The 24,921-nt window shown below is 31.4% G+C and overlaps 1 protein-coding gene across 1 annotated transcript; it reads left to right on the top strand.

Moving 5' to 3' along the window:
- The first annotated feature begins 15,309 nt into the window (after positions 1-15,309).
- LOC110667254 (uncharacterized) lies at positions 15,310-24,706 on the top strand. The gene is made up of 7 exons (XM_021828052.2): positions 15,310-16,515; positions 16,634-16,823; positions 18,809-18,912; positions 19,006-19,108; positions 19,194-19,513; positions 20,862-21,167; positions 24,011-24,706. The coding sequence occupies exons 1-7, from the start codon at positions 15,541-15,543 to the stop codon at positions 24,458-24,460; spliced, it is 2,448 nt and encodes an 815-aa protein (XP_021683744.2). The 5' UTR covers positions 15,310-15,540; the 3' UTR covers positions 24,461-24,706.
- Positions 24,707-24,921: the final 215 nt, after the last annotated feature.

Genomic DNA, 24,921 nt, shown 5'->3' with positions numbered 1-24,921 from the left:
TCATATTTATACATAATTATATGAAGCATAAACTATAAACAAATATGACAATGCAAGACGAATGTGGACCCTATTTTTCGCATGTGACTCCTAGTAGACTCTTCCCAACACTTTAGACAATTATTCCCTATGAATCTGGAGCCTAAGCTCTGATACCACATTCGTCACGACCCAACCTATGGGCCGGACCGGCACTAGGACCTGGGCCAACTTAAAGCCCTCGAGGCCCATAGTAAACCTAACTATTCCTTAACCCAACTCTAAGGCCCATTTGAGCCCAATTTCAAGAATTCAACCTGATAGAGTCTTGCCATAAAATGGACCTTTCAACGGGGAGTTTTTGACTCACCCGACCTGCAAACACAATATATAATCAATTGGGGAGCTCAGCTCACCCTCCACATACTCATACAACATAAAAATAAATAGGAGCTAAGCTCCCTCATCCAGCCTAACACACATACATAAAATAATAAGTTTACAAGTCCAAAATGACAATTTATATTACAGACCCAATTCAAATAAATATTTCTAACATATGCGAAAATTCTAACATTAATAAACGACCTGCAAGGGAGAAAAGCAGGTTAACCTCAAAAATATCCTCCTGTGGCCTGGAAAAATATTAAACAAGAGTGAGTGTTCGACTCAGAGAGTAAAATATCAATTTTAACCATAATCTCTATAACTATCTAAAGCTAATGCACCCTGTAGAGTGAAATCCAACATCAGCAATATTTTCACATCATAACAGCAAAAAGGTAATTTGGAGCACTCACGCACCCAGTAATGTCAAATCATAAATATATGGGAGCTGATCCCTTATACAACTTTCTTAAATCCAACCTGTGCCAGTGAAGAACTTAAGCTGGACTTTCGCTTAATAAACCAAATCGGGGTCCCAGCGAAGAACTCAAGCCGTGACTACCCCGAAGGACCGGGTCCCAGCGAAGATCTCAAGCCGTGTCTACCCGTCTTATCCATAGTCAACACCACATCACACGCACGCCAACTCACGCACACTACTCCAAATTACCACAACAACATACATGGCACTTTAACAGTTGTGAATGCAACATAAAACGTGCCTAAAGTTTAACTACATACATACATATATATATATATATATATATATATATATATATATATATATATATATATATATATATATATATATATATAAGTGATGCATGAGCATGCTTGAACATATAATAATATCGAAATTACAATTAAAATTAATATTTTACTTACAAACTTGACAGCAGTCACTGTGACGGCTGGGCGGAGGAAGAAGGCTGTCCCGGCTCACCTGATAATTTTATTACAATTATTTAATAAATTTGACTCAATACAAACTAAGAAAAAGACCAAAGACGTCTTAAGTCGTGCCGAAAATCCGGCAGATTCTCCCCTATACTTAGGACCTACCCAACCTGCAAAAGGGCTCAAAACGCACTTCTATATTCACAAATCATACACTCACAACTCAATCACATCACACAGCCCCTCCTGGGCCCATCCATACAGTCCTCAATCACAATATGTAAATTTACAGTTTAGTCCTTATAATTGATCATTTTTGCAAAAATTGCCCAAATAAGCTCTAAAAATTCTAAAACTTTGCCCCGCGGTCCTTAGCAATATTACTAGGCTATTGCAAAAAGAATCATAATTTTTTGAGCTACCACGAATATTTTATGGATTTTTAATCCTATTTAAGTACTAGAAAATTATGAAAAAATAAGGTTCGGGTTTACCTATGCCGATTCTGAATCCAGGGACGTGCTCGGGACGTCTGACAATGGTGGAGTAGCCAAAATCTAGATCCAATTCGGAGACTTTTTCGGCAGCTGGTCTGTTTGGCCGGAAATTTATAAACCTGGACAACTATCGAATTTCCGCGAATTGAAAATACCTACACGAAGCCCACAACACGAGGGTTAGTATAAAATTTTTACGGAATTTTCTAAGCTCATTTAATGCTCGGAAAAACACTATGAAGTTCTGTGGGACCCATCGAAAAACGGTGTCGAAAAATTTCGAAATTTATATTGCCGCGAAGCTCTCGATGAGTGGAGCGCTCTGGTACTCTCGGTTTTCTCGTGGGGTTTACGGTTTGCGAGAAATCTAGCCCAATAGTCAAAATGGGTTAAAACTTCTTGGATAAAAATTAGACAAACGGCTCGATGGATTTTGATGTTCTTGGTGTCTATGGAAAGCTTTCGAGGTGTAGATGTTGTTTGACACAAGATTCGACTCAATCGGTGGCCGGATTGGCTGGATTTCGGCCAGGAAGACGAAGTGTCGCGCGCGCGCAGGGGTGGCGTTCGCGCGCGTTTTCCGTCTGCTTGGAGCGTTGGCCAGCCGTGCGGAGGTGGTGGGGCGGCGCGTCGGCGAGGTTGGGTGGCTGGCGAGGCGGCGACACGGCCTGAGGGTGAGGGAGGAGAGAGAAAACGGGAAGGGAAGGAGGAGAGGTCGGGGCGGGCGCAAGGAGAAAGAAAAAGGAAGAAGAAGTCGGTCCGATTCGATTGGTCCGATCCGGTCCGATTTGATTCTGTCGGTTCGATTCAGGATACAAAATTTTAAATTTTTACTTTGCCTTGGGACCAAAAACGAGGCCCAAAAATTCCTAAAAAATTCTAGACAACTTAAAAAAATTCGTTAACTTCAAATATATTTTTAGTTTTGCCACGTGGTCTTTAAATTAATTTTTAAAAATCATCAAAGTTTTATATTTTCGGAAAATCAAACCCGATTTCTAAAATCCGAAAAATCTCAAATAATTTCCCAAAATTTAACTAAAATAAAATATTAATATTTACCCAAAAATAATAAATTTAAAAATTAGGGGTGTTACACAAGGAGAAGAAAAATAATTTTTATTTTCATTTCTTATTTTCCCTCTCTTATTTTCCTTCCTCTCTAATATCATTAGTGTTTTTGGTGAAACTATTTCATAAGGAAAAAAAATGCACACTTCAATAATTAAATATAATTTATTAAAACACGTTTTAAGTTTATTTTAATTAAAATGCCGTTAATTTTATAATTTTATCCTAATTATCAAACTTAATTTTAATTCCATTCAATTTTTTTTTTCAGCTAAATCTTCTAGTCCAATTTTTTATTCACAGCCACTCATCACCATATATCATCTCACCACCCTTATCAATACATTAACAGCTTTATTTTTGCTTTCATATTTGAAAACTAAAACTGAAAATCTCAGAATTAGCTAATCATAATTTTCACATTTAGATAAATTAATTTATCAGGAGCTAATTTTACTCTTAAATTATGAAAAAAATAATTGTCATAATATAATTTAACTTACTTCAAATCAAATAAGGCGAAAATATTAATTGAATCACTTTATTTTTAATGGGTTAAAATTTTATTCGGTTCAACTGAAAATTCGACTCGGTTTAGTGTTATAATCACCAAATCAATTAGGCGGACCGAGCCAGTTTGATGATATGGATACGGTTCTAAATAGCTATTGTCTTTTTCGAAATTACCATTCCTACCCTGCTAACCAACCAACTTTTTTAGGTTATTGAGACGCTCGGCGTGGTCAGCCTTTGGGTTAATGTGGATCGTCAAACCCAATGGCCAAGACTTAGCCCAACATCAATATTCTCTTTTTTCACTTGTGTTTCTGGGTGACTATTAGCTGTCTAGAATCCTCCATCCTGTTCCACGTGTCTTTTCTCTTGACAAAAAAAATACATACATATATATATAATAAAAAAAGAAGGTACCATAATAATATTATAATAAATAATCATTATAAAGTAATTTATTATATATTGAAATATATAATAATTATATATATATTTATAATATAAATAGATTTTTTAATTATTTTTATTATAAAACCTTTACTAGGAAATTTGAGATAAAAGTAAAAAAAATAAAATTTAAAATAATTAATAAAAAATTTAATATATTTCATTATTGTTATATATTAAAATTAATATATATATATATATATAAATTAAAATTATTAATAGTCACATGCATTATGTAACACATTAACTCAAAACTTTTATAGAATTCAAAATTTTCTTCGTGAGACTATTGGCTAACGAGATTGGGCAGAAGTCTTGCAAGTATGAGGGAAAGACAGGTATCGCATGGGGCAAGTGGCCAGGATGGTTGGTGGTATAAGAGCACCTATGAACCAACTGGGCGAGCAATTACAACAAAATTAACTTAAACTCTCTGAAATGATCTAGAATATGCCAGCACTTAAGCGACTTATGTGAAAGGTCTTAGAATTGTCTAACTTTCTCTTAACGCATCAAAGAAAGCTTACATGACGATGATTTTTAGTAGCCATTAAGGAATTAAAATTTTTGGTAAGGTGCCTTTGACTAGCCCCTAAGGAATTGAAACTTTCAGGAAAGTGACTATGAGTGGCCTCTAATGAACTATAGAGTTTTTCATACAAGTTGTCACGAAAATATCCACCTAAGGAGGTACATTCCTTTCAAAGAGACTTCATCCTAGCCATCAAACTATGGAGGAGGAAGAGATCCAATACTTGCTGTCCATTTTGGAGGTGCATTATCTGCTACATTTTTAGGAGGTAGACAAGCCTATAAACAGGGACTTAGGCAAGTTATTTACAATCATATTCCATATTTTCGAGAGTATTACAACTTATACACAAAAACTTTGTAATGTTTTACGACAAGAATAATACAATTTTTCCCCTTGCCATATTCTCTTTATTTGTTCCTTTTGTGTGCTTGGCCTTCTTAAATGACTTTTGTCATGTTAGTCTACTTGTTGGGCTAACTTAGCGAAGGCTAACTTAGTCTATCCAATTGGCTAAGTGCTACGCAGTATTGGTGTTGAAATCATTAACTTCGTGACAATCAGCAATAACATTTCTCATATGATATATGACATTCTCTTTTATAGTATTGCTACATCATATTTTTTTATTATATATAAATTATAAATTATTTAATAATTATCTTATTAATATTATAATAAATAGCTATTATTATAAAGTAACTTAGAATATATTAACATATATTAGTTATATATATTTATATTATATATACATAGATTTTAAATATTTTTATTATAAAATATTTATTATAAAGTTTAAGGGATAAAAGTAATAAAAATAAAAATTTAAAATATTATATTATTTTTATATATTAAAATTAAAAAATAAATAAATTAAAACTATTAATAAATATATGAGTATAATTATAACCAATGTCCCACACAAATCTTATCATTATTAATAATTATAATAAATTCGTTGTATATGAGTGATTTCGTTACTCAACATTCCTTAAGATGGGAAGAAATCTTAAGACAACATGAAACATAATGTCCACGTGTCTCCAACCCAAAACGCCTACTCCATATATCCCACCTCGGCTCGAAGCCTCAAACATCCCTTCATCATTGAATCAGTCAAGGAAGCCCAGCAGCCATGGCAGATGAGTTCAGGCTGGTGTGCCTTGCATTAGATCCTGAAGACAGGTTGGAAAGGAAGTACACAGAAGAAGGTCAAAGCGCATTCATGAATATATCCCCACCTCTGAAATGGTACAATGTGCTAGAAGGAATCAAGAGCTTGGCCCTGGTGGTGCAGGACATTGATGCACCAAACTGGTCCAATTGTTGCCTGGGCCTGTTGGTGCTATATTATTTTTTTATTTTAATTTTATTTTTTATTTTTACTATTTTTACTCATCATCTATAACACAATATATGATGGATAAAAAAGTATATGATTGAATTTGATAATGATAAATTATTACATATTTTAATTGTTTAAATAAAATAAAAATGAATTATTATTGAAAATATATTTAATTTGATTAGTTAAATTAATTTTTATTTCAATTTAAATTTTATTTTTAAAAAAAATATAATCTATATTATATACAAATATATAAATGAGAGAGCATTAACTTTATTTAAATTGTCCTTTACTTTTAAAATTAATTATAATTATATTTTTATTATTGAAATTAATTTTAAAGTTTATATGAATTTAAAAATTTTAATTTTTAGAGTTTAGATAAATTTAAAATTCTTAATCATACTTATATTTAACTTCAATTAAATATAAAATTTTATAAGAAGTAATTAATTAAAATAACAAATTAATAAATAAAAAATATTATTAATCTATTTATTAATTACAATTATATTTTCTTTATTGAAATTAATTTTAAAATTTATATATATTTAAAATTTTTAATTTTATAGTTCATATAAATTTAAAATCTATAATTCTACTTATATTTAACTTTAATAAAATATAAAATTTTATAAGAAGTAGTTAACTAAAATATGAAATTAATAAAAAAATAAAAAAAATATTATTTATCTGCCTATTATTTATAAAAATATAAAAAAATAATAATATATATTAAAGATAATACCATGCTAATCAATATAAATTCGTCGCTAAACTATTTAGCGACAAAAATATAAATCACTAATAATTTTAATAATTAATGCTTTTTAAATATTATCGTCACTAATGTTTTAGTGATGACATTTTATTGCCAAATTTTTTAAAATGTCAATTCTACAAAATTCTATATTATCTCTAATAACTTTTAATGACAAAATATTATAATTTCATTCTTAATATTATAATAATTAACACAAATTAATTTTTTTAATATTATATGGTAATTCCATAATTATAATCCTATAAGTATTATTAATTATTACAAATTATTTAATTTATTTTAATAAAATTAGTAGGTAAATTGAATTCAAGTAGATTAGTCACATTATTAATCATAAATTTATAATTTTTTTAATTATTTATATTCACAAAAATATAACTTTAATCAAACTTAAAATTTATTTATATATAAAAATAAATTTTATGTCACGACCCAACCTATGGGCCGGACCGGCACTAGGACCTGGGCCAGTCTAAAGCCCCCGAATCCCGTAGTAAGCCTAATTATTCATTAACCCAACTCTAAGGCCCATTTGGGCCCAATTTCAAAAATCAATCGAACAGAGTCCGACCATAAAATGGACCTTTCAACGGGGAGTTTTTGACTCACCCGACCTGTAAACACAATAATTAATCAATTGGGGAGCTCAGCTCACCCTCCACATACTCATATCATCATAAAAATATATGGGAGCTCAGCTCCCTCATCCAGTCCATCTAACATGCATGAAATATTAAGTTTACAGGTCCAAAATAACAATTTATATTACAGACCCAAATCAAATAAACATTTCTAACACATGCGAAAATTCTATAAATTTATAAAATTACACAAACATGAATAAATAACCTACGAGGGAGAAAGCAGGTTAACCTCAAAAAAATCCTCCTGTGGCCTGGAAAAATATTGAACAGGAGTGAGCGTTCGACTCAGAGAGTAAAATATCAATTTTAACCATAATCTCTATAATTATCTAAAACTAATGCACCATGTAGAGTGAAATGCAACAACAGCAATAAATTCACATCATAACAGCAAAAAGGTAATTTAGAGCACTCACGCACCCAGTAATATCAATCATAATATATATGGGAGCTGATCCCCTATACAGCTCTCTTAATTCCAACTGTGCCAGCGAAAAACTCAGCTCGGACTTCCACTTAATAACCAAATCGGGGTCCCAGCGAAGAACTCAAGCCGTGTCTACCCCGAAGGACCGGGTCCCAGCGAAGATCTCAAGCCGTGTCTACCCATCCTATCCATAGTCCACACCACATCACACGCTCGCCAACGCACGCACACTGCTCCAAATTACCACAACAACATACATGGCACTTTCACAGTTATGAATGCAACATAAAGCATGCCTAAAGTTTATCTACATAGATATATGCATATAAGTGATGCATGGGCATGCTTGAACATATAATAATAGTGAAATTACAATTAAAATTAATATTTTACTCACAGACTTGATAACGGTCACTGTGGCGACTGGGCAGAGGAAGAAGGTTGTCCCGGCTCACCTGACAATCAAATTACAATTATTTAACATAATTGACTCAATATAATTCATGAGAAGACCAAATACGTCCTAAGTCGTGCCGAAAATCCAGCAGAGTCTCCCCTATACCTAGGACCTACCCAACCTGCAAAATGGCTCAAAACACACTTCTATATTCAAAATTCATATATCCACAGCTCAATCACATCACATAGTCCCTCCTGGGCCCATCAAATCAGTCATCCATCACAATATGTAAAATTTCAATTTAGTCCTTATAATTGATCATTTTTGCAAAAACTGCCCAAATAAGCTCTAAAAATTCTAAAACTTTGCCCCGCGGTCCTTAGCAATATTACTAGGCTATTGCAAAAAGAATCATAATTTTCTGAGCTACCACGAATATTTTATGAATTTTTAATCCTATTTAAGCACTAGAAAATTACAAAAAAGCAATGTTCGGGTTTATCTTTGCCGATTCCAACTTCGGGGACGCGCTCGGGACATCTGACAATGGGGGGGTAGCCAAAACCTCGGTCCAATTCGGAGACTTTTCCGGTAACGGGTCTATCTAGCCGGAAATTCACAAACCCGGACAACTGTCGAATTTCCGGGAATTGAGGATACCTACACGAAGCCCACAACACGGGGGTTAGTATATAGATTTTTCAGAATTTTCGAAGCTTATTTAATGCTCAGAAAAACACTGCGAAATTCTGTGGGACCCACCGAAAAATGGTGTCGGAAAAATTCAAAATTTATGTCGCCGCGAAGCTCTCGACGAGGGGAGCGCTCTGGTACTCTCGGTTTTCTCGTGGTGTTTACAGTTTGTGAGAAATCTAGCCTAAAAGTCAAAATGGGCTAAAATTTCACAGGTAAAAATTAGACAAACCACTCGATGGATTTCGGTGTTCTTGGTGTTTATGAAAAGCTCTCGACGAGTAGATGAGTTTAGACATAAGATCCGGTCCGATTGGTGGCCGGATCGGCCGGATTTTGGCAGGGAAGACGAACAGTCGCGCACGCGTGCGCGTCGCTTTAGGAGCCATTTTCCGGCGTTCCAGGCGGTGGCTGGCCGTGGGGGAGGGGTGAGGCGGCGCGCCGGTGAGCTGGGGTGGCAGGGGAGGTGGCGGCGCGGCAAGGGGAGGAGGGAAGAGAGAGAAAAAGAGAGAGAAAGGGAAGAGGAGAAACGCGCGCGGAAGAGGAAAAAAAGGGAAGAAGAAGGTCGGTCGGATTCGATCGGTCCGATTCGGTCGGGTTCGATTCAGAATACAAAGTTTTGAATTTTTACTCTGCCTCGGGACAGAAAACGAGGTCCAAAAATTTCGAAAAAATTACAGAAAACTCAGAAAAATTCATAGACTCCAAATATATTTTTAATTTTGCCACATGGTCTTTAAATTAATTTTTAAAAATCATCAAAGTTTATATTTTCGGAAAATCGAACTCGATTTTTAAAATCCGAAAAATCTCAAATAATTTTCTTAAACTTTAAATAATTAAAATATCGATATTACTCAAAAAATAATAAAATTTAAAATTTTTGGGGTGTTACATTTTATTTATTTCATTTTCAATAAGAATAAAAATAAATAATTTTATATTCTCAAATTATTATTTAATATAATAAATTAGAAAAAATTGCATCGAAAACTTTAATGAAATTATTATAATTGCATATCAATTTTGACTAATTTAGGTAATAAAATAAAACTAATATTAATTTTATAATTTGAATAAAATAACTAAAATTTAAATAAAACTAAAAAAGTGTTTAGAATTTTTTTAATTAATTAGTCCTATTTTCAAATTAATTTTATTTATTACATGAATAAAATATTATAATTTATAAATATATTACAATTTTAAAAAATACTATTCATAAAAATTATTTAGTATTTATTTGTATAATTAATTGTTTAAAATAAGAATAAATTTTAATTTTATACTAAAATATAGGGAAAAAAATCATAATATCATATTTAAATACTTATTTATTTCAAAATATTATCTATTTATATAAATTTTATATTATTATTTAATAGTTAAATGGCTAAAAAAATCAAAACCTTTATAAATTTTTTCAATTTTAGCCAAACATTTTAATTTTATGAATTAAATCTCAAACTTTGATATTAGTTTTAATTTTAACAATTAATCTAAATGGATTGCTTAATTAACAAAAACAATTCAGCTATTTTTATACATTATTAAAATTAGCCAATTTTTTATTTTTATATCAATTTCAGCAGTTATTCTGAAATTGATATAAAATATTATTTAATAATTTATTTATTATTTTGAATATTATAATTACATTTATTTCGATTTTATTATTTGTTCATACTTTATTTTTAAATATTTTTTTCTTTTTTATTCTTAAATTTGAAATAAAATGATAGAAAATATATGAATTAAAAGTATAACTAGAAAGAAAGAGGGAAAAAAATTAAAATTAGATAATAATATTAGATAGTTTATTCATTTTATCAGATAATAATATCATATATTTTATTCATTTATTATTTTTTATTCACATGAAGTTTGTTAAAATTAATAAAAATACTGAAATTATAAAATATATTAATAAAACTAATAGAAATAGCTAAAATTGATAATAAATGAAAAAATTGGAATTATTTGGTCAATTGATGAGTTAATTGTTCTTAATTAAATTTATTATTAAAATTGAAAACATTTGGAAAGGTTTAGGATTAAATTGATATAATTAAATTTTTTTACTAAATTTAATAATTAACACAAAAGTTTTGATTTTTTTAATCTATTTAATTATGTAAATATATGAATATTTACAGTTATATTAAAGAATAAAATTAATATATGATAAATAATTATAAAAATGTATTTTTAAATTATGTAATTTAACTTTTCATCAATATATTTACCATGTATACTTTTTTTAAATACTTCAAATTTTTTAATTTTTAATTTACCTTACATAGAAATATATATATAAATTAATAAATAATAAAAATTCATTTAATCATTAATCTATTTTTTTACTTACAGTGTTGTATTATTTTCTAATAATTATTTAATAAATATAAAAATATAAATAGAAGAATTTACGAAATGATCAAATTATTTTATAATTTTATAATTTATAATAAATAATATAAACATATTAAAATATTAGTCGTAATATAATTCTTTTTTCAAAAAATACTTGTATAGATAAAAATCCTAACTCATAAATAATTTTAGTAATAATAAATGATAATATCATGATCTGATTTTTAGGTCAGACTAGTACTAGGAATTTGGTAAATATAAAGCCTCCAAAATTCGTAGTAAACTTAATTATTTCTAATATACTTGTAAAACCCATTAAGATAACCCAATATTAAGAAAACAAATGGACAGAATATAGCCATAAATTGAACTCTCTGATGGGGAGCATTAACTCAGCCGACCTGTAAACAAATAATATCAATAATCAGGAGAACTCAGTTCCCTCTCACAAACCTCAAATCACATATATCAACACTTGGGATCTGAGCTCTTTCCATCATCTATAATAAACATCTCATACATCCATGCAATCTTACATAATTAATTTTACAACTCTAGGACTAAGTTATTACAACCCAAATAAAAATACAATTATTGATTTATGCGAAGTTCTATATTTAAATAAAACATAATAAAAGCAAATCAAAATATTTTCTGTTTAAACCTATGGGGAAATAAAGAAGGTTAGTTACAAATAAAACCATTTATTACCTAAGAAAAAATAATTGAACAGGGGTGAGCATCCGACTCAAATAGTGAAATATTAATTTTAAATATAATTTATATAACTATTTAAATCTAATGCATTCCTATGTATAAAATGCAACACATTCATAAAAATTCAAATAATTCAACTAAAATATACACAAAAGATAATTTGGAGTATGCATGCACCCATGTGTCACGTAATACATATATGGGAGTTGATTTCTTATATAGCTCTCTTAATCTAATATCTGCCTGTGAAATCAATTCAAACTGAATTTTTACTTAATAATGCAAGTGCGGGGGCCAGCGAGATTAACTTAAATCGGTGCTCATCTTGACTTATCCATATATAAAGATCAAGTACTAGCGAGTCAAGCTCTAGCCGCGACTATCCATCCTACTCATATCCATATACACACCATACTTATACCAATACACACACATAACTCCAAGTTATTTTAAGGTAACATCCACAAACAAATTCAATAATATATGTAGCAAAGGAGCGTGCATAGCATTTAACTAATTATATACATATATGTAAGTGAATGCATAAACATGTCTTAAATATAATTTAATAATATTAAAATTATAAATAAAATCAATATCAAACTCATAGATTATCCAAGTGTTACTATAGCGGCTCAGAATAAGAAGAAGGTTGACTCAGATCACCGAAACAATTATATTTAAGAAATTTATCAAGAATAACTAAAAACAATGAACTAAAGAGTCAAAGATACCCTAAATTTTTGCTGGAAATTTGACAAATTTTTCTCTGTACTTTACCTATCCAACCTGCAAAACAATTTAATTAATACTTCTCAATTCAAAAGGCCTCACGCCTACACACAAGAACAATACAATTCCTTTTCAAGGTCTGTTAAACCAGTTAATTTTCATATAAAATAATTATTTAAAAATTAGGAACGTTACATATAATATGTAATTTAAAGGCATAATATTAAAAAAATATTTTTTTTCAAATTTTTATAATTATAGCTATTTTTTTTTAACAATTTTAGCTTGATTTTAAAAGTTATTTTTTTAATCTATAGTCAAAATTGAGTTAAATCAGTTAATGTAATATAATTTTAATTGTTAGTTTTTCTTTCAGTTATAATTTTGACTATCATTTTATTTCAATTTTAACTGCTCACTAAAAATAATTCATATCAAATTAATAAATAAAACTAAATGTAGAAGTAAAAAAGATATCATAATTGTCATTAAAATGTAATTATTATTTTAAAATTTTTATTTTTATTATTTAAATTCAATTATTACTTATTTATATTTTATTTATTTGATTTTATTAGTATTTATATTGAAGTAATAATAATTGATATTATAATTATATATGAAAAATTAACAAAAAATTATATAAAAATAAATTAAATCACAAATAATGAGTACAAATAAATAGCATATTTAAAAAACTAGTTCTATTAAGAATACGAGTAATTATAATATGGATATTCATCATTTTATCTTTAATAAAATAATTTGTCACTTAATTTATTAAATAGTTATATAATATCAATAATGAAAAAATAATATCAATTTTAAAAATTACAATTTACCTTTATAAAATAAAGTAATATCCTAAAATACTTCATAAAATCAATTTTTCACAAATTTTAAATTATTTTGATGTTTTATTTTTTTTAGTAGAGCTTTTTTATCATAATTAATATAATATTTTGAAAAAATGATAGTTATTTGGTAAAATTAGTTGATAATAACGTGAAATCGAAATCAATGTACAGTTTCTAATAGAATACATGAAAATAATAAATATAAAGAAGAAGAAAATAATATATTATATAGGAGAATCAACTGCACATAAAGAAAAAAAAAATCACATAATAAGAGACATAAAAGAATAAAGTAGACTTTTGAGTTTATTGAAAGTAAATAAAAGAAAAGATGGTAGAGGATATTACTAATTAATAGAGATAATTTTAAGTTAGATTTAGGATTATAAAATTCAGAGAGAAAAAAAAAAAGAAAGATATATAGAGTGGCAAAATTTAAAATTCATTTGAAATAATTTTTATTATTTATTATTATTTAACTTAAAGTTTAGAATTGTTCTATATAATTCATATTTGATATAATTTCATAATTAAAATTTATATATTCTTATATTTTAAATTATTCTCAATAATAAAATTAAAAAATATAATTTTCTAAATAATTAAAAAAATATATTTATAATAATTAATAAATATATAAACCTAATAAATATAAAATGTGAAATGCTTGACTTAAATAACAATTTAAGGCATTTAAGTAAAGTTTAAGGCACGCTTATCTTAAGGAAGAAGACTTTAATGCATGTATATATTAAACAACAATTTCATATTGTGATGAATTATTGATATTAATTTTTTTCCATTTAAGTAGAATTAATATATGATGAATTATTGAGAGAAAATTTTTTAATTATAGCATTTTAATTAAAAAAATATTTTTTTTAATTAAAAAAATATTATTATGTGAGTTTTGTGGCATTCATTTCAAATTTCATTAATTTTGATAATAATTAGTTTTAATTATAACCAATTCTTAAAATTGAATTATATAGATATAAATCAAATACACAAAATATGAAATTTAATTGAATTCTTCAAAATTTTGTATTTTAAATTTGATAAAGTAAATTTTTAATATTCATTCATTTTTAATTTGATGATGCCATATTAATTTTACCAATTTGCTTTGTTAATTTAAAAATTATTACTATCGACTAAACAATTTAAATAAGAATTGATTATTGGTTAAAACATATTTAATTTAATCGGTTAGGTTGGTTTTTACTTAAATTTAAATCATATTTTATTAAAAAATATAATTCTATCAAGTTTTTTTAATCTAATTAAAAATTAAGTTAATCAATATATATTAAACAAAATAATAATCATATTAAAAGTATTTTAATATACTTAAATACTTTTTTTAATACTTATTTACTTATATGCATTCAACTAAATTATTCGAAAATTATTTTAAAGTATTTGTATAGTATTGACTTAAATCCTTATTTTTAGTTTTTAATTATGCTTTATTATTATATTTGCATTAATAGAAAATTTTTATTAATTTTAAAGTTTGTTAGTTCATCAATATGAAATTTTTTAAAATTACATATAAAGAAAATTAAATACTATAAATATACAATGAATACAGAATTTGCAACGTAAATAAAAAAGTATTAATAATAAAAAATTTAAATAATTTACTAATATAATGTTAAAAGTAACAAATTCAAAATCAAATAATTTTAAATTAAATAATAAATTTTAAAAATAAATAAATAATTAATTATTTTGAATTGGATGTATAAATCAATCATTATATGCGTTTTTGCTTTTTATTATTTTTTTTTTTCTCTTCCTCTCGAAAGGCAGTCAAATTCATTAATAAGATTTAGTATATGGCTAAGCCCAGACACAGGCTAAAAACAGGCCTGGTTAACAAGTCAAAATGCAATTGAAGCCCAAGCCAACAGAATAACAGCAACTCATGGCTCGAAGAAGGCCTACAAGCCAGCCCAGCCCAGCCCATTCCCTTTCGGATTAGTTTTTTCGATTTTCTTTTTAAAAAAACTTTCCCAAACTACGTCGTTATTATTTCTTCGCCCGACGGAGTAAGGAAGGGGCGAGTAGCGCAGCCGAGGGTTCAGCCTCTGTGCCCTTACTTTACATCTCGATTTTGCTCGCAGACACCGACGCAAGCTTCAATATTGACTGATCTTCTCTCCTATCTGTGTAAGTTTCCTCTTTTTTTCCTCTTCCCTCTTCAAATCTCAGTGACATCTGTAGCTAAACATAGGTAATGGCTAGAAAATACAGTGATTCCAGTGACGATGAAAGGAGTAGGTATCGTCGTCGTGAGAGAAGAAGCGACAGTAGACACGGTGACGATAATGATAAGGATGGAGGAAGAATTGGTGAGCAGGAAGGTAGAGATCGAGAGGAAAAGAGGGGAAGAGAGGTTCGAGAAAGGAGGTCATCGAGGGTAAGTTCTGATGAGGAAGGAGAATTAGTAGAGAGAGAAAGGGATGAACGAGAGAGAGAGAGAAATATTGACCGTAGGGATAGGGTTAAAGAGTATAATCAGAGTTCTGATGAAGGTGATTACCGGGAGAGGAGAGACAGGCATGAAAGAGAAAGAAACCGTCGGCATGAAAATGTACATATAAGGGGAGAAGCTGAGGATAGAAGTAGGGACTTACAATGGAAATCAGAACGAGAGAGGGATAGAATTGATGAAGACAGGCGTAGGAGGCATAGGAACAGGGATGATGGGGAAAATGGGAGACGTAAAGAGAAAGATGAAGTGCGGGGAGATGGCGAGCGTGGAAAGTTGGTTGAAGACTCAAAACCCGTCAAAACGACAATTGGAGAAGGAAATTTGAACGCTGATGCATCAAATTTGGGTAGAAGTGGGGGTGTTTACATACCTCCTTTCAAATTGGCCCGAATGATGAAGGAAATTCAAGATAAAAGCTCTGTGGAGTACCAGAGGTTGACATGGGATGCCCTTCGTAAGAGTATTAATGGGCTTGTTAACAAGGTTAATGCCACCAACATAAAGAACATTATTCCAGAACTTTTTTCTGAGAATCTGATTCGAGGGAGGGGTCTTTTTTGTCGGTCATGTATGAAGTCCCAGATGGCGTCTCCCGGTTTCACAGATGTTTTTGCTGCGCTGGTAGCTGTTGTAAACACTAAATTTCCTGAGGTGGGTGAGCTCTTATTGAGAAGGATAGTTTTACAGCTCAAGAGAGCATATAAGCGGAATGACAAGGTGTGTATCTGCACTTAATTTATTACATTGTGCTTCTTGGGAAATTTCTTTTTGTTTTTTTGTTTTTATTGAATTGCTTATGTTCAGAATACATTTCCTTTGTTTATTGTTTGGACAGCCTCAATTGCTAGCTGCTGTAAAATTTATAGCACACCTAGTGAACCAGCAAGTGGCTCATGAGATTATTGCTCTAGAACTTCTTGCTGTTTTGCTGGAGAATCCCACTGATGACAGCGTTGAGGTTGCGGTTGGTTTTGTCACAGAGTGTGGATCCATACTTCAAGATGTCTCGCCAAAAGGCCTGGATGGTAAGGATGTTTGTAATGTCTATGTGATTGTGAACTTTATAGCTATCTTTCCAGCTTTTTAGTCTGTGCATGTGTATTTGTATCTTGTGATTATATGTTTGCAACTGAGTTGCTTTTCTTTTTAGTTTATTTTGCTAAGGGCATTCACAAAAAATCTTGTTTGCATTGGATTGTGGCTTCTCTTAATGAGGTGAGGCGCAAAATAATGCAATTTAAAAAAAAAAATTATATATTCATAGGTATAGCTCTATTTAACCAAACTTAAAAAATTATCAATCTACAAAGCATTAATAAGCATAGAAAAATACATAAAATGAATATAGACCACCATTAATATCTTTTTTTCCCCAGTTTTTTAAGAGAGACTATAATAACTTGTTTGAAAATAAAATAGATCAAAATTTTGGACATCCAAAAACAGCCCAAATAGCACTGTTAGTGTTCTTGGAAAAAAGGGGGAAAACAATTTTAGATAACATAGAAACAGAGGACTTAAATAACATGTTAGTGTTTCCTCTTTTCAGAAAGATGACAGACAATCAAGAAACAGATGACCTAAATAGCATGTTAATGTCCTTTTTTTTTTTCCTTTTCTTTGGAGGAGGAGGAGGAAGGAGGGAGGGGGGGCGGTGCGGACAGCAGCGGCAGCAATGTCTGATTTGGACATCAGTTGATAAAGGGCCAAGGGACACATGGGGAAAACAAATTGAAATAGAATAGTAGAAGCTTAAATAAGAAAGAGTTAGCATCAGGTCTAAGCTAAAGTGGAAAGAAAATTTTTGACCGAGAAAGACTAAAATGGGTGAGAGAGAGAGAGAGAGAGAGAGAGAGAGAGAGAGAGAGAGAGGAGGAGGGGGGAGGGGAGAGAGAGAAGGGGGGAGGAGGGCGCACAATAAGGAGAGAAGGAAATAACAAGGAAAAAAAAAAAATACCTGGTTCGATTTTGAAACCTACCAGCCGCAAGCAGCAGTCAATCTTCTGTTCTTCTCAATCTTATTCTTTTTTTCTTTTCCTTTGGACAGCCGACAGTAAGAGAGGAAAAAACCTTCATTTCTTTTGTGCTATGCTATTTAAAGTTTGATTTGGTGTGGGTGGGAGGTTGAGAGCACATATGATTATGTAAGAATAAAAAAAAAATGAGGAGTGGAATCTGGCTGAGGTGTACCTTTTGGTGCAACTTGCACCTGGTAGGTACAGGGCTTGTGCCTTAGGCGATCGGGCGCCTGGCTGATGATGCCTGCCTTTTACCATTAATGTCGTTGAGGCTGTGCATGGTTGTGCCTTTAAAACGGTGGATGGGAGTATCAATTGCTGATATAGGCTAGAGATCAATGTGTTGGGAGTTGGGAATTGACTCCATGACTGATTATGATTGTGAATGTCTTTTGAAGCCATGTTATAATGCGTAGTCAGAGTTAGGTTGGGAATAGAGATTCACTACTTCAGTAAAAAACTATGAGTAATTAAATATTATGCTTGCAATAGTGAATTGATATAATGGCATGACACTGAACTGGTGTAACATGAATAATAGCATGGTTACTAACAAAGATAGGGTTGCAGTATTTTATCTTTTGAAAAAACCTTTGTATGATTGTATGTCTGAAAGGGAGAAGTGCTTTTACTCATGGTCATGAAAGTTTCATGTTAGCTAGTGGCTTTTTCGGTGGTGGAGGTGTGGACTGGTTATTAATTGTGTGATACTGGTAATTGGTTGCTTGTCAACTGAAAATTAGACACTGCATGCGCAAGTAGGAACATGGGTTTTTCTTTTTCCTTTTTTTTTGGAATATTAAGAATAACACTTTGGTGGCTTTGTTGTGTAATTTTCAATTTGGTGCCTTCAAACTTTTTGTTTTCTATATTCAATGGAGTTGCAATCAATGTCATGTTAAATTAGGAAATGTGCAGTTGGTTTTAAGCTATTCCTTTCTGTTTTTGTGCTGTTATTTGATATGTGGTGTTTGTGGCTCGTATTTTTGCAGGAGCTTTTGAGCGATTTCGTGGAATTCTTCATGAAGGAGAGATTGACAAGCGGGTGCAGTTTTTGATTGAAGGCCTTTTTGCAATTAGAAAAGCCAAATTTCAGGTGCAGTCTTCTGCCTTCGTTGATTGTTTGTATGATGTTTTTTATAAGGCGTGCAATGGCCTAAACTGCTCTTATGAACGTATGTATCTGCAGGGGTACCCTGCTGTCCGTCCAGAGTTGGACCTTGTGGAGCAGGAAGACCAGTTAACGCATGAGATATCACTCCAGGAGAACATAGATCCTGAGATCAGCCTTGGTATGTTTTAGAACATTAACTTTTGCTTACCAGTTTGATTACTTACCCTGTATATGGCTGTAATTTTTTTTTTTGGGGGGTTCAGATATTTTCAAGCCAGATCCTAATTTCCTTGAAAATGAGAAGCGCTATGAAGAATTGAGGAAAAATATCCTTGGTGAGGAGTCTGAGGATGAAGAAGGTTCTGATGCAGATTCAGGTGATGAGGATGAGGATGAGGATGAGGATGAGGATGAGGAGGAGGAGGAGGACGACGACGACGAACAACAGATGCAAATAAAAGATGAGACTGAAACTAATCTTGTAAATCTTCGGAGGACAATTTATCTAACTATCATGTCCAGTGTAGATTTTGAGGAGGCTGGCCACAAGTTACTGAAAATTAAACTTGAGCCAGGACAGGAGGTAAGCAATTTTGACTCTCTCTGCATCTACTGCAGTAGAATTATTATATCTAAGGAAGTCATATGGTCCATTAGGAGCTTAATATTGAATCGTATTCATTTTGAATTTAATAATTTTAAAGGAACAGAATTTCAAGTTAATTTAGCAAGTTATTTGTTCATGCTACTCAAATTGATATATATATATCTGCATGCTTTAATTTAACAATCTGAATCAATGTAATCTACCATACTGTAGCCCTAAGTAGTGTTCCAACTAAGCCTACCCCCTATGTACATGTACCTAGGAAAGTACCATATCTTATACCCATACCTGCCCCGCAAACCAAAGCGAACTACAAACTAGGTAATGCTCCCTATATTTTTAATAGTTAAATGTTCCCCCCATGTTTCAGTTCCTATATATATTTTTTTGAAAATATTGTTTCCCATGTCCGTTTCTACATTTCCATGTTTCAGCATTTTTGTTTCCGTGCTACATAGGCTAAAGAGAAAGAATAATATTGAAGGGTAATGAGGGGGTGTGCCTGTCAGTGTATAGTATGTCAATCACCTGCTAGAAAAATAAATAAAGAAGAAAGTTTGATAACTAGTATTTTCTCAAATTGCTAGCTACTAAACCAAAAATAAACATATTTTGTTCTTTAGCTACTAAACCAAAAATAAACATATTTTGTTCTTTATCTTTATTTCTGAGAAAGATGGCTCTTCTGTCTCAAAAGCTCTTCTATTCCTTTCCACGCACAAATTCCTAAAACTAGCTTGAGGGATTTAATTAACCTAACATTTTTTTCCTGTACAAGAGTGTGTACCCCTCCAGCCCCAAAAGTCTGTTTGGATTGACCTCACAGCAACTTAATAAATTCCTACAATAAGAAGTAAGATAATACCCAAATACATAGAGCCTAACTACACCTTGATAAATGCACTTATTCTTCTGCAATTTGGTCTGAATAACATTTGTTGACCTATGCACTTGCTTATGAAGAGTGCTGAGCGTCAAAAATTCTTCCTCTAGTAGCTTAATGAACAAATAATGCAGTTTTTGGAGGACAACAAATTTACCAAATGGTTCTCCATGGCAAATTTACCTTTTCCCGCTGTAGGTAGATAGCACTTTCTATATCAATCAACTTGTGTAGAATTTTGCATTTTCTTCTCCATTTTCCTGCATGGTTCTTCTTCTTCAACTTCTTCTGCTTCTTCTTAATTGTTTTATGTGTTATGTGTTGAAGCATATCCTTTTCTGGATGATTAAATTCTGATGTGTCATTTAGCTTTGCTGTGATGTTATGTTTTTATTTTTTTTTTCTTGGTGACTGAACATGTACTTCGCTTGTTGTCTGTAGATGGAATTATGCATCATGCTTTTGGAATGTTGCAGTCAGGAGAGAACTTATCTCCGGTACTATGGTCTTTTGGGGCAGCGATTTTGCATGATCAACAAAGTCTACCAAGAAAATTTTGAGAAATGCTTTGTTCAACAATATTCCATGATTCATCGGCTAGAAACAAATAAGTTACGTAATGTGGCAAAGTTTTTTGCCCATTTACTTGGTACTGATGCCCTGCCTTGGCATGTATTGGCCTATATACGGTTAACTGAAGAGGACACCACTTCCTCTTCTCGTATATTTATCAAGATTCTCTTCCAGGTAATTGAAGAGGCATATTCTGGCATTACATCTATTTCTACTTTTATTATGTTTTAGAATGGATAAATGTTTGATGTTACTTATCAAGCTTGTCATTTTTAGATGGATTATTGTGTGAGTCTTCACCACATTAGTCTCTTCCCAACTTGTCTATGAGATTATAATCTTGTAGCCCAAATGGCAACAACTCAACTCAACTAAACTAAACTTTTATCCCAAAAATTTGGGGTCGGCTATATGGATTCTCTTTCTCCACTCTAAACGATTTTGGGTTAAATCCTCGGAAATGTGTAATGCTTCTAGGTTATGTTGTACTACTCTCCTCCATGTCAGTTTAGGTCTACCCCTTCTTTTCTTTCTAGCCTCTAACCTAGTGTGCTCTACTTGTCTGACTGGAGCCTCCGTATGTCTACGCTTCACATGACCAAACCATCTCAATCTCCCTTCTCTCAACTTATCCTCAATTCTATCTTTTCTATAATACTCTCATTACGGACTTTATCTAGTCTAGTATGGCCACTCATCCACCTTAACATTCTTGTCTCCACAACTCTTATCTTAGACACATATGACTCCTTCAATGCTCAACACTCATTACCATATAACATGGCCGGTCGTATGGCTGTACGGTAAAGTTTTCCTTTCAACTTATTGGGAATCTTGCGATCACATAAAACTCCTGTGGCACGTCTCCACTTCAACCATCCGGTTTTAATCCTATGATTAACATCCTTCTCACAGCCCCAATCTACTTGAAGGATTGAGCCGAGATATTTAAAGTGATTACTTTGGAGCAGTACCACTCCATCCAAACTAACTTCTTCCCTATTACCAGTTCGGCCTTCACTGAACTTGCAATGCATGTATTTTGTTTTTGTTCTGCTTAACTTAAAGCCTTTTGACTCTAAAGTACTTTTACAAAGTTCTAGCTTTTTATTGACTCATCGCGTTTCATCAATCAGAACTGTATCATCTGCAAATATCATGCACCAAGGGATACTCTTTTATATATGTTTCGTCAATTCATCTAAAACTAATATAAAAAGGTACGGGCTTACAGCTAAATCTTGGTGTAATCGAACTAAGATAGGAAAATCTCTTGTGTTCCTTTCCACTGTGCGCACAATAGTAGTTGCTCCTTCATACATATCTTTCAACACTTGTATGTACCTAATAGATACCCTATTTTGTTTTAACACTCTCTGTAAGACATTTCTTGGAACACTATCTTAAGCCTTCTTCAAATCGATAAAAATCATGTATAGATCTTTCTTCACATTTCTATATTTCTCCATCAAGCTTCTAATGAGAAAGATTGCTTCCATAGTTGAACGACCATGCATGAAGCCAAATTGATTGGGAGATATGGAAGTGTCATGACGTAGTCGATGTTCCACAACTCTCTCCCACAACTTCATAATATAGCTCATGAGTTTAATTCCCCTATAGTTTGAACAACTCTGTATATCTCCTTTATTTTTAAAAATAGGTACTAAAACATTCCTCCTCCATTATCTGGCATTTTTTTTTTTAGTTTAGAATCTTATTAAATACTCCCAAATGGCAACAAATAGGCATATATGTTAAAAGTGGGATATGGGAAATATGTTTGTTGGAAAGTAAAACATAGGATAGAAGTACAAGTGTAGCATAGAGAAAAATAAGTGAAGTGAGTGAATGAGAGAGAGAGATGTGTTTGTGGACATAGGAATAGAGAGAACTTAAAATACAAAATGGTCTTGAAGAGGTTAGAATATAAAACCCCAATGGTAAACCAGAAAGCAGTCTACACATAGAGGGGCCTAGTTATACTGTTTAAATTATAGAAACTCTGATGAAGATGTATCTCCAATGTGGTTGCCTTGAATATATTGTTTTATTTAATTTCTCAGGATTTAGGGCATTTAATTTTTAGGGGTTAAAGTTAAGCTGCAAATATAGATTTACTGTATTTAAATTTAGATTGGAAAAAAAAAAAGATCTCATGAAACTGTTCCAAGCCTCCTGAAAATGGTTCCTTATGATAATAACAACTGTTTGAAAGAAAATATGGGATAAGAAGCACATGCATGACACCCTCCCTTCTCTAGTATATGAACAAGAGATGGTTAACAGGCCATTTGGGCTTGGATAAGTTCATTTTTTTCTGCCTTTTCTTGATATCCAAATGTTACACACAGCTCTTATGCAGAAAGAGACTTTTGATTAACAACATCATTTGCAACAAGTAGTTCATGAAAACTAATAAATAGCATTAGATAACTTTAAGGAGAGAAATCAAAACGATATCTATTTGGAGGTATTGTAAACAACGATGAAGCATTATTGGGCGACTCTCAGGTGTGGAATTAAATCTTCCCAACCATTGATCCACAGAGATTCCCCAAGGATATGATGTTGGCTTTACATGTTAAAAAGTGTCATCTGTATCTCTAACTTCAAAATGATTATTTTAGTTTAGCTCTGTGTGCATTGATGCTAAATGGCGTGAGAAAATAGATGCCAATTTGAAATGGTGTCCTCCCATATTTCTTTTTAATATCATGCTATATTGTGATATGCCTTGCTAAATCAGATCCTGTAGATGAGAATCTAATTCTATGATCTCAGTCGTTGCTAACTGATTATAACATAACCATTTTAAGCATTATAACCAAGCATCCAATGGATAGAGAAAAATAAAAGCAATAATAATGTAAATGTTTTTATGTTATGCATCATTTTTCTCCTAGAACAAGTTATGGAGGACCGAACTAACTTAAAGAAAATTTACTTTAAACTTGATAGTTTTTTATCAGTCTTTTGATAACTTGTTGAGTTCAACTTTATATTATCTGGTGCAGGAGTTGTCAGAGCATCTGGGAATCCGCACATTGAATGAGCGCCTTACAGATCCTGCCATGCAAGACTCATTTGAATCTATTTTCCCTAGAGATAATCCAAAGAATACACGCTTTTCCATCAATTTCTTCACATCCATCGGGCTTGGTGGCATCACCGAAAATTTGCGCGAATACTTGAAGAATATGCCAAGGCTTATCATGCAACAGCAAAAACCTGTCTCAGAATCTGAGTCAGAATCTGAATCAGATGATGAATCAGGGTCTGGTGGTTCGGAGTCTGAATCAGAGTCAGATTCATCAAGTTCTGATGAGGATGAAAGACACGTGAAGCGGAGTAGAAGTGATGGGGATGAAAGAAGCAGGAGTAGAGGTGATAGGGATGAAAGAAGCAGGAAGCGAAGTAGAAATGATAGAGATGAAAGAAACAGGAAGCATAGTAGGAGAGATTAGGGAAATGGAAACCTCCTGCCGCAAGGTCAAAAGCTTGATGTTTTAAATTTAGATATTTATTTGAGGCCATCATGTAAATATGGCAGTGTTCTCTACAAGCTTTTCTGCATTAGAATTGTCTTTTTCAGTTTGATACTTCAAGTTTATTCCATGTTAATGTAGTTGATTGTCCTGTACTTAATCTTGTATTATTATCTTTAGCTTAGATTTGTTTTATGAAATTGTGATTAGAGACTTCAGAGATCATTTTTGGCTGAACTTTTAGATTCATGGAAATAATTACTAACTTTGTTGGAAAATATGACTAGCACATGATTGCACTTTTTGTGCTAGGGTTTCCCAAATTTGACAGTTTGTATTGTGAACGGATTTGTTGTACCGTGGATGTGTTGCGTGAATCAATATTAGACTCGAAAATTTATAATTTTTATATTTTGCAAAGATTTCTGATTATAAATGAA

Source organism: Hevea brasiliensis, chromosome 5 (genome assembly GCF_030052815.1).
Source record: "Hevea brasiliensis isolate MT/VB/25A 57/8 chromosome 5, ASM3005281v1, whole genome shotgun sequence".
Lineage (NCBI taxonomy): Eukaryota > Viridiplantae > Streptophyta > Magnoliopsida > Malpighiales > Euphorbiaceae > Hevea > Hevea brasiliensis.
This window is presented reverse-complemented; position numbering and strand designations above follow the sequence as displayed.

Coding starts and splice junctions, on each gene's coding strand:
- LOC110667254 (XM_021828052.2), top strand. CDS start 15,541: ATGGCTAGAAAATACAGTGATTCCAGTGACGATGAAAGGAGTAGGTAT. Junction 16,824..18,808: donor CTCGCCAAAAGGCCTGGATG/GTAAGGATGTTT, acceptor GTATTTTTGCAG/GAGCTTTTGAGCGATTTCGT. Junction 18,913..19,005: donor TTAGAAAAGCCAAATTTCAG/GTGCAGTCTTCT, acceptor ATGTATCTGCAG/GGGTACCCTGCTGTCCGTCC.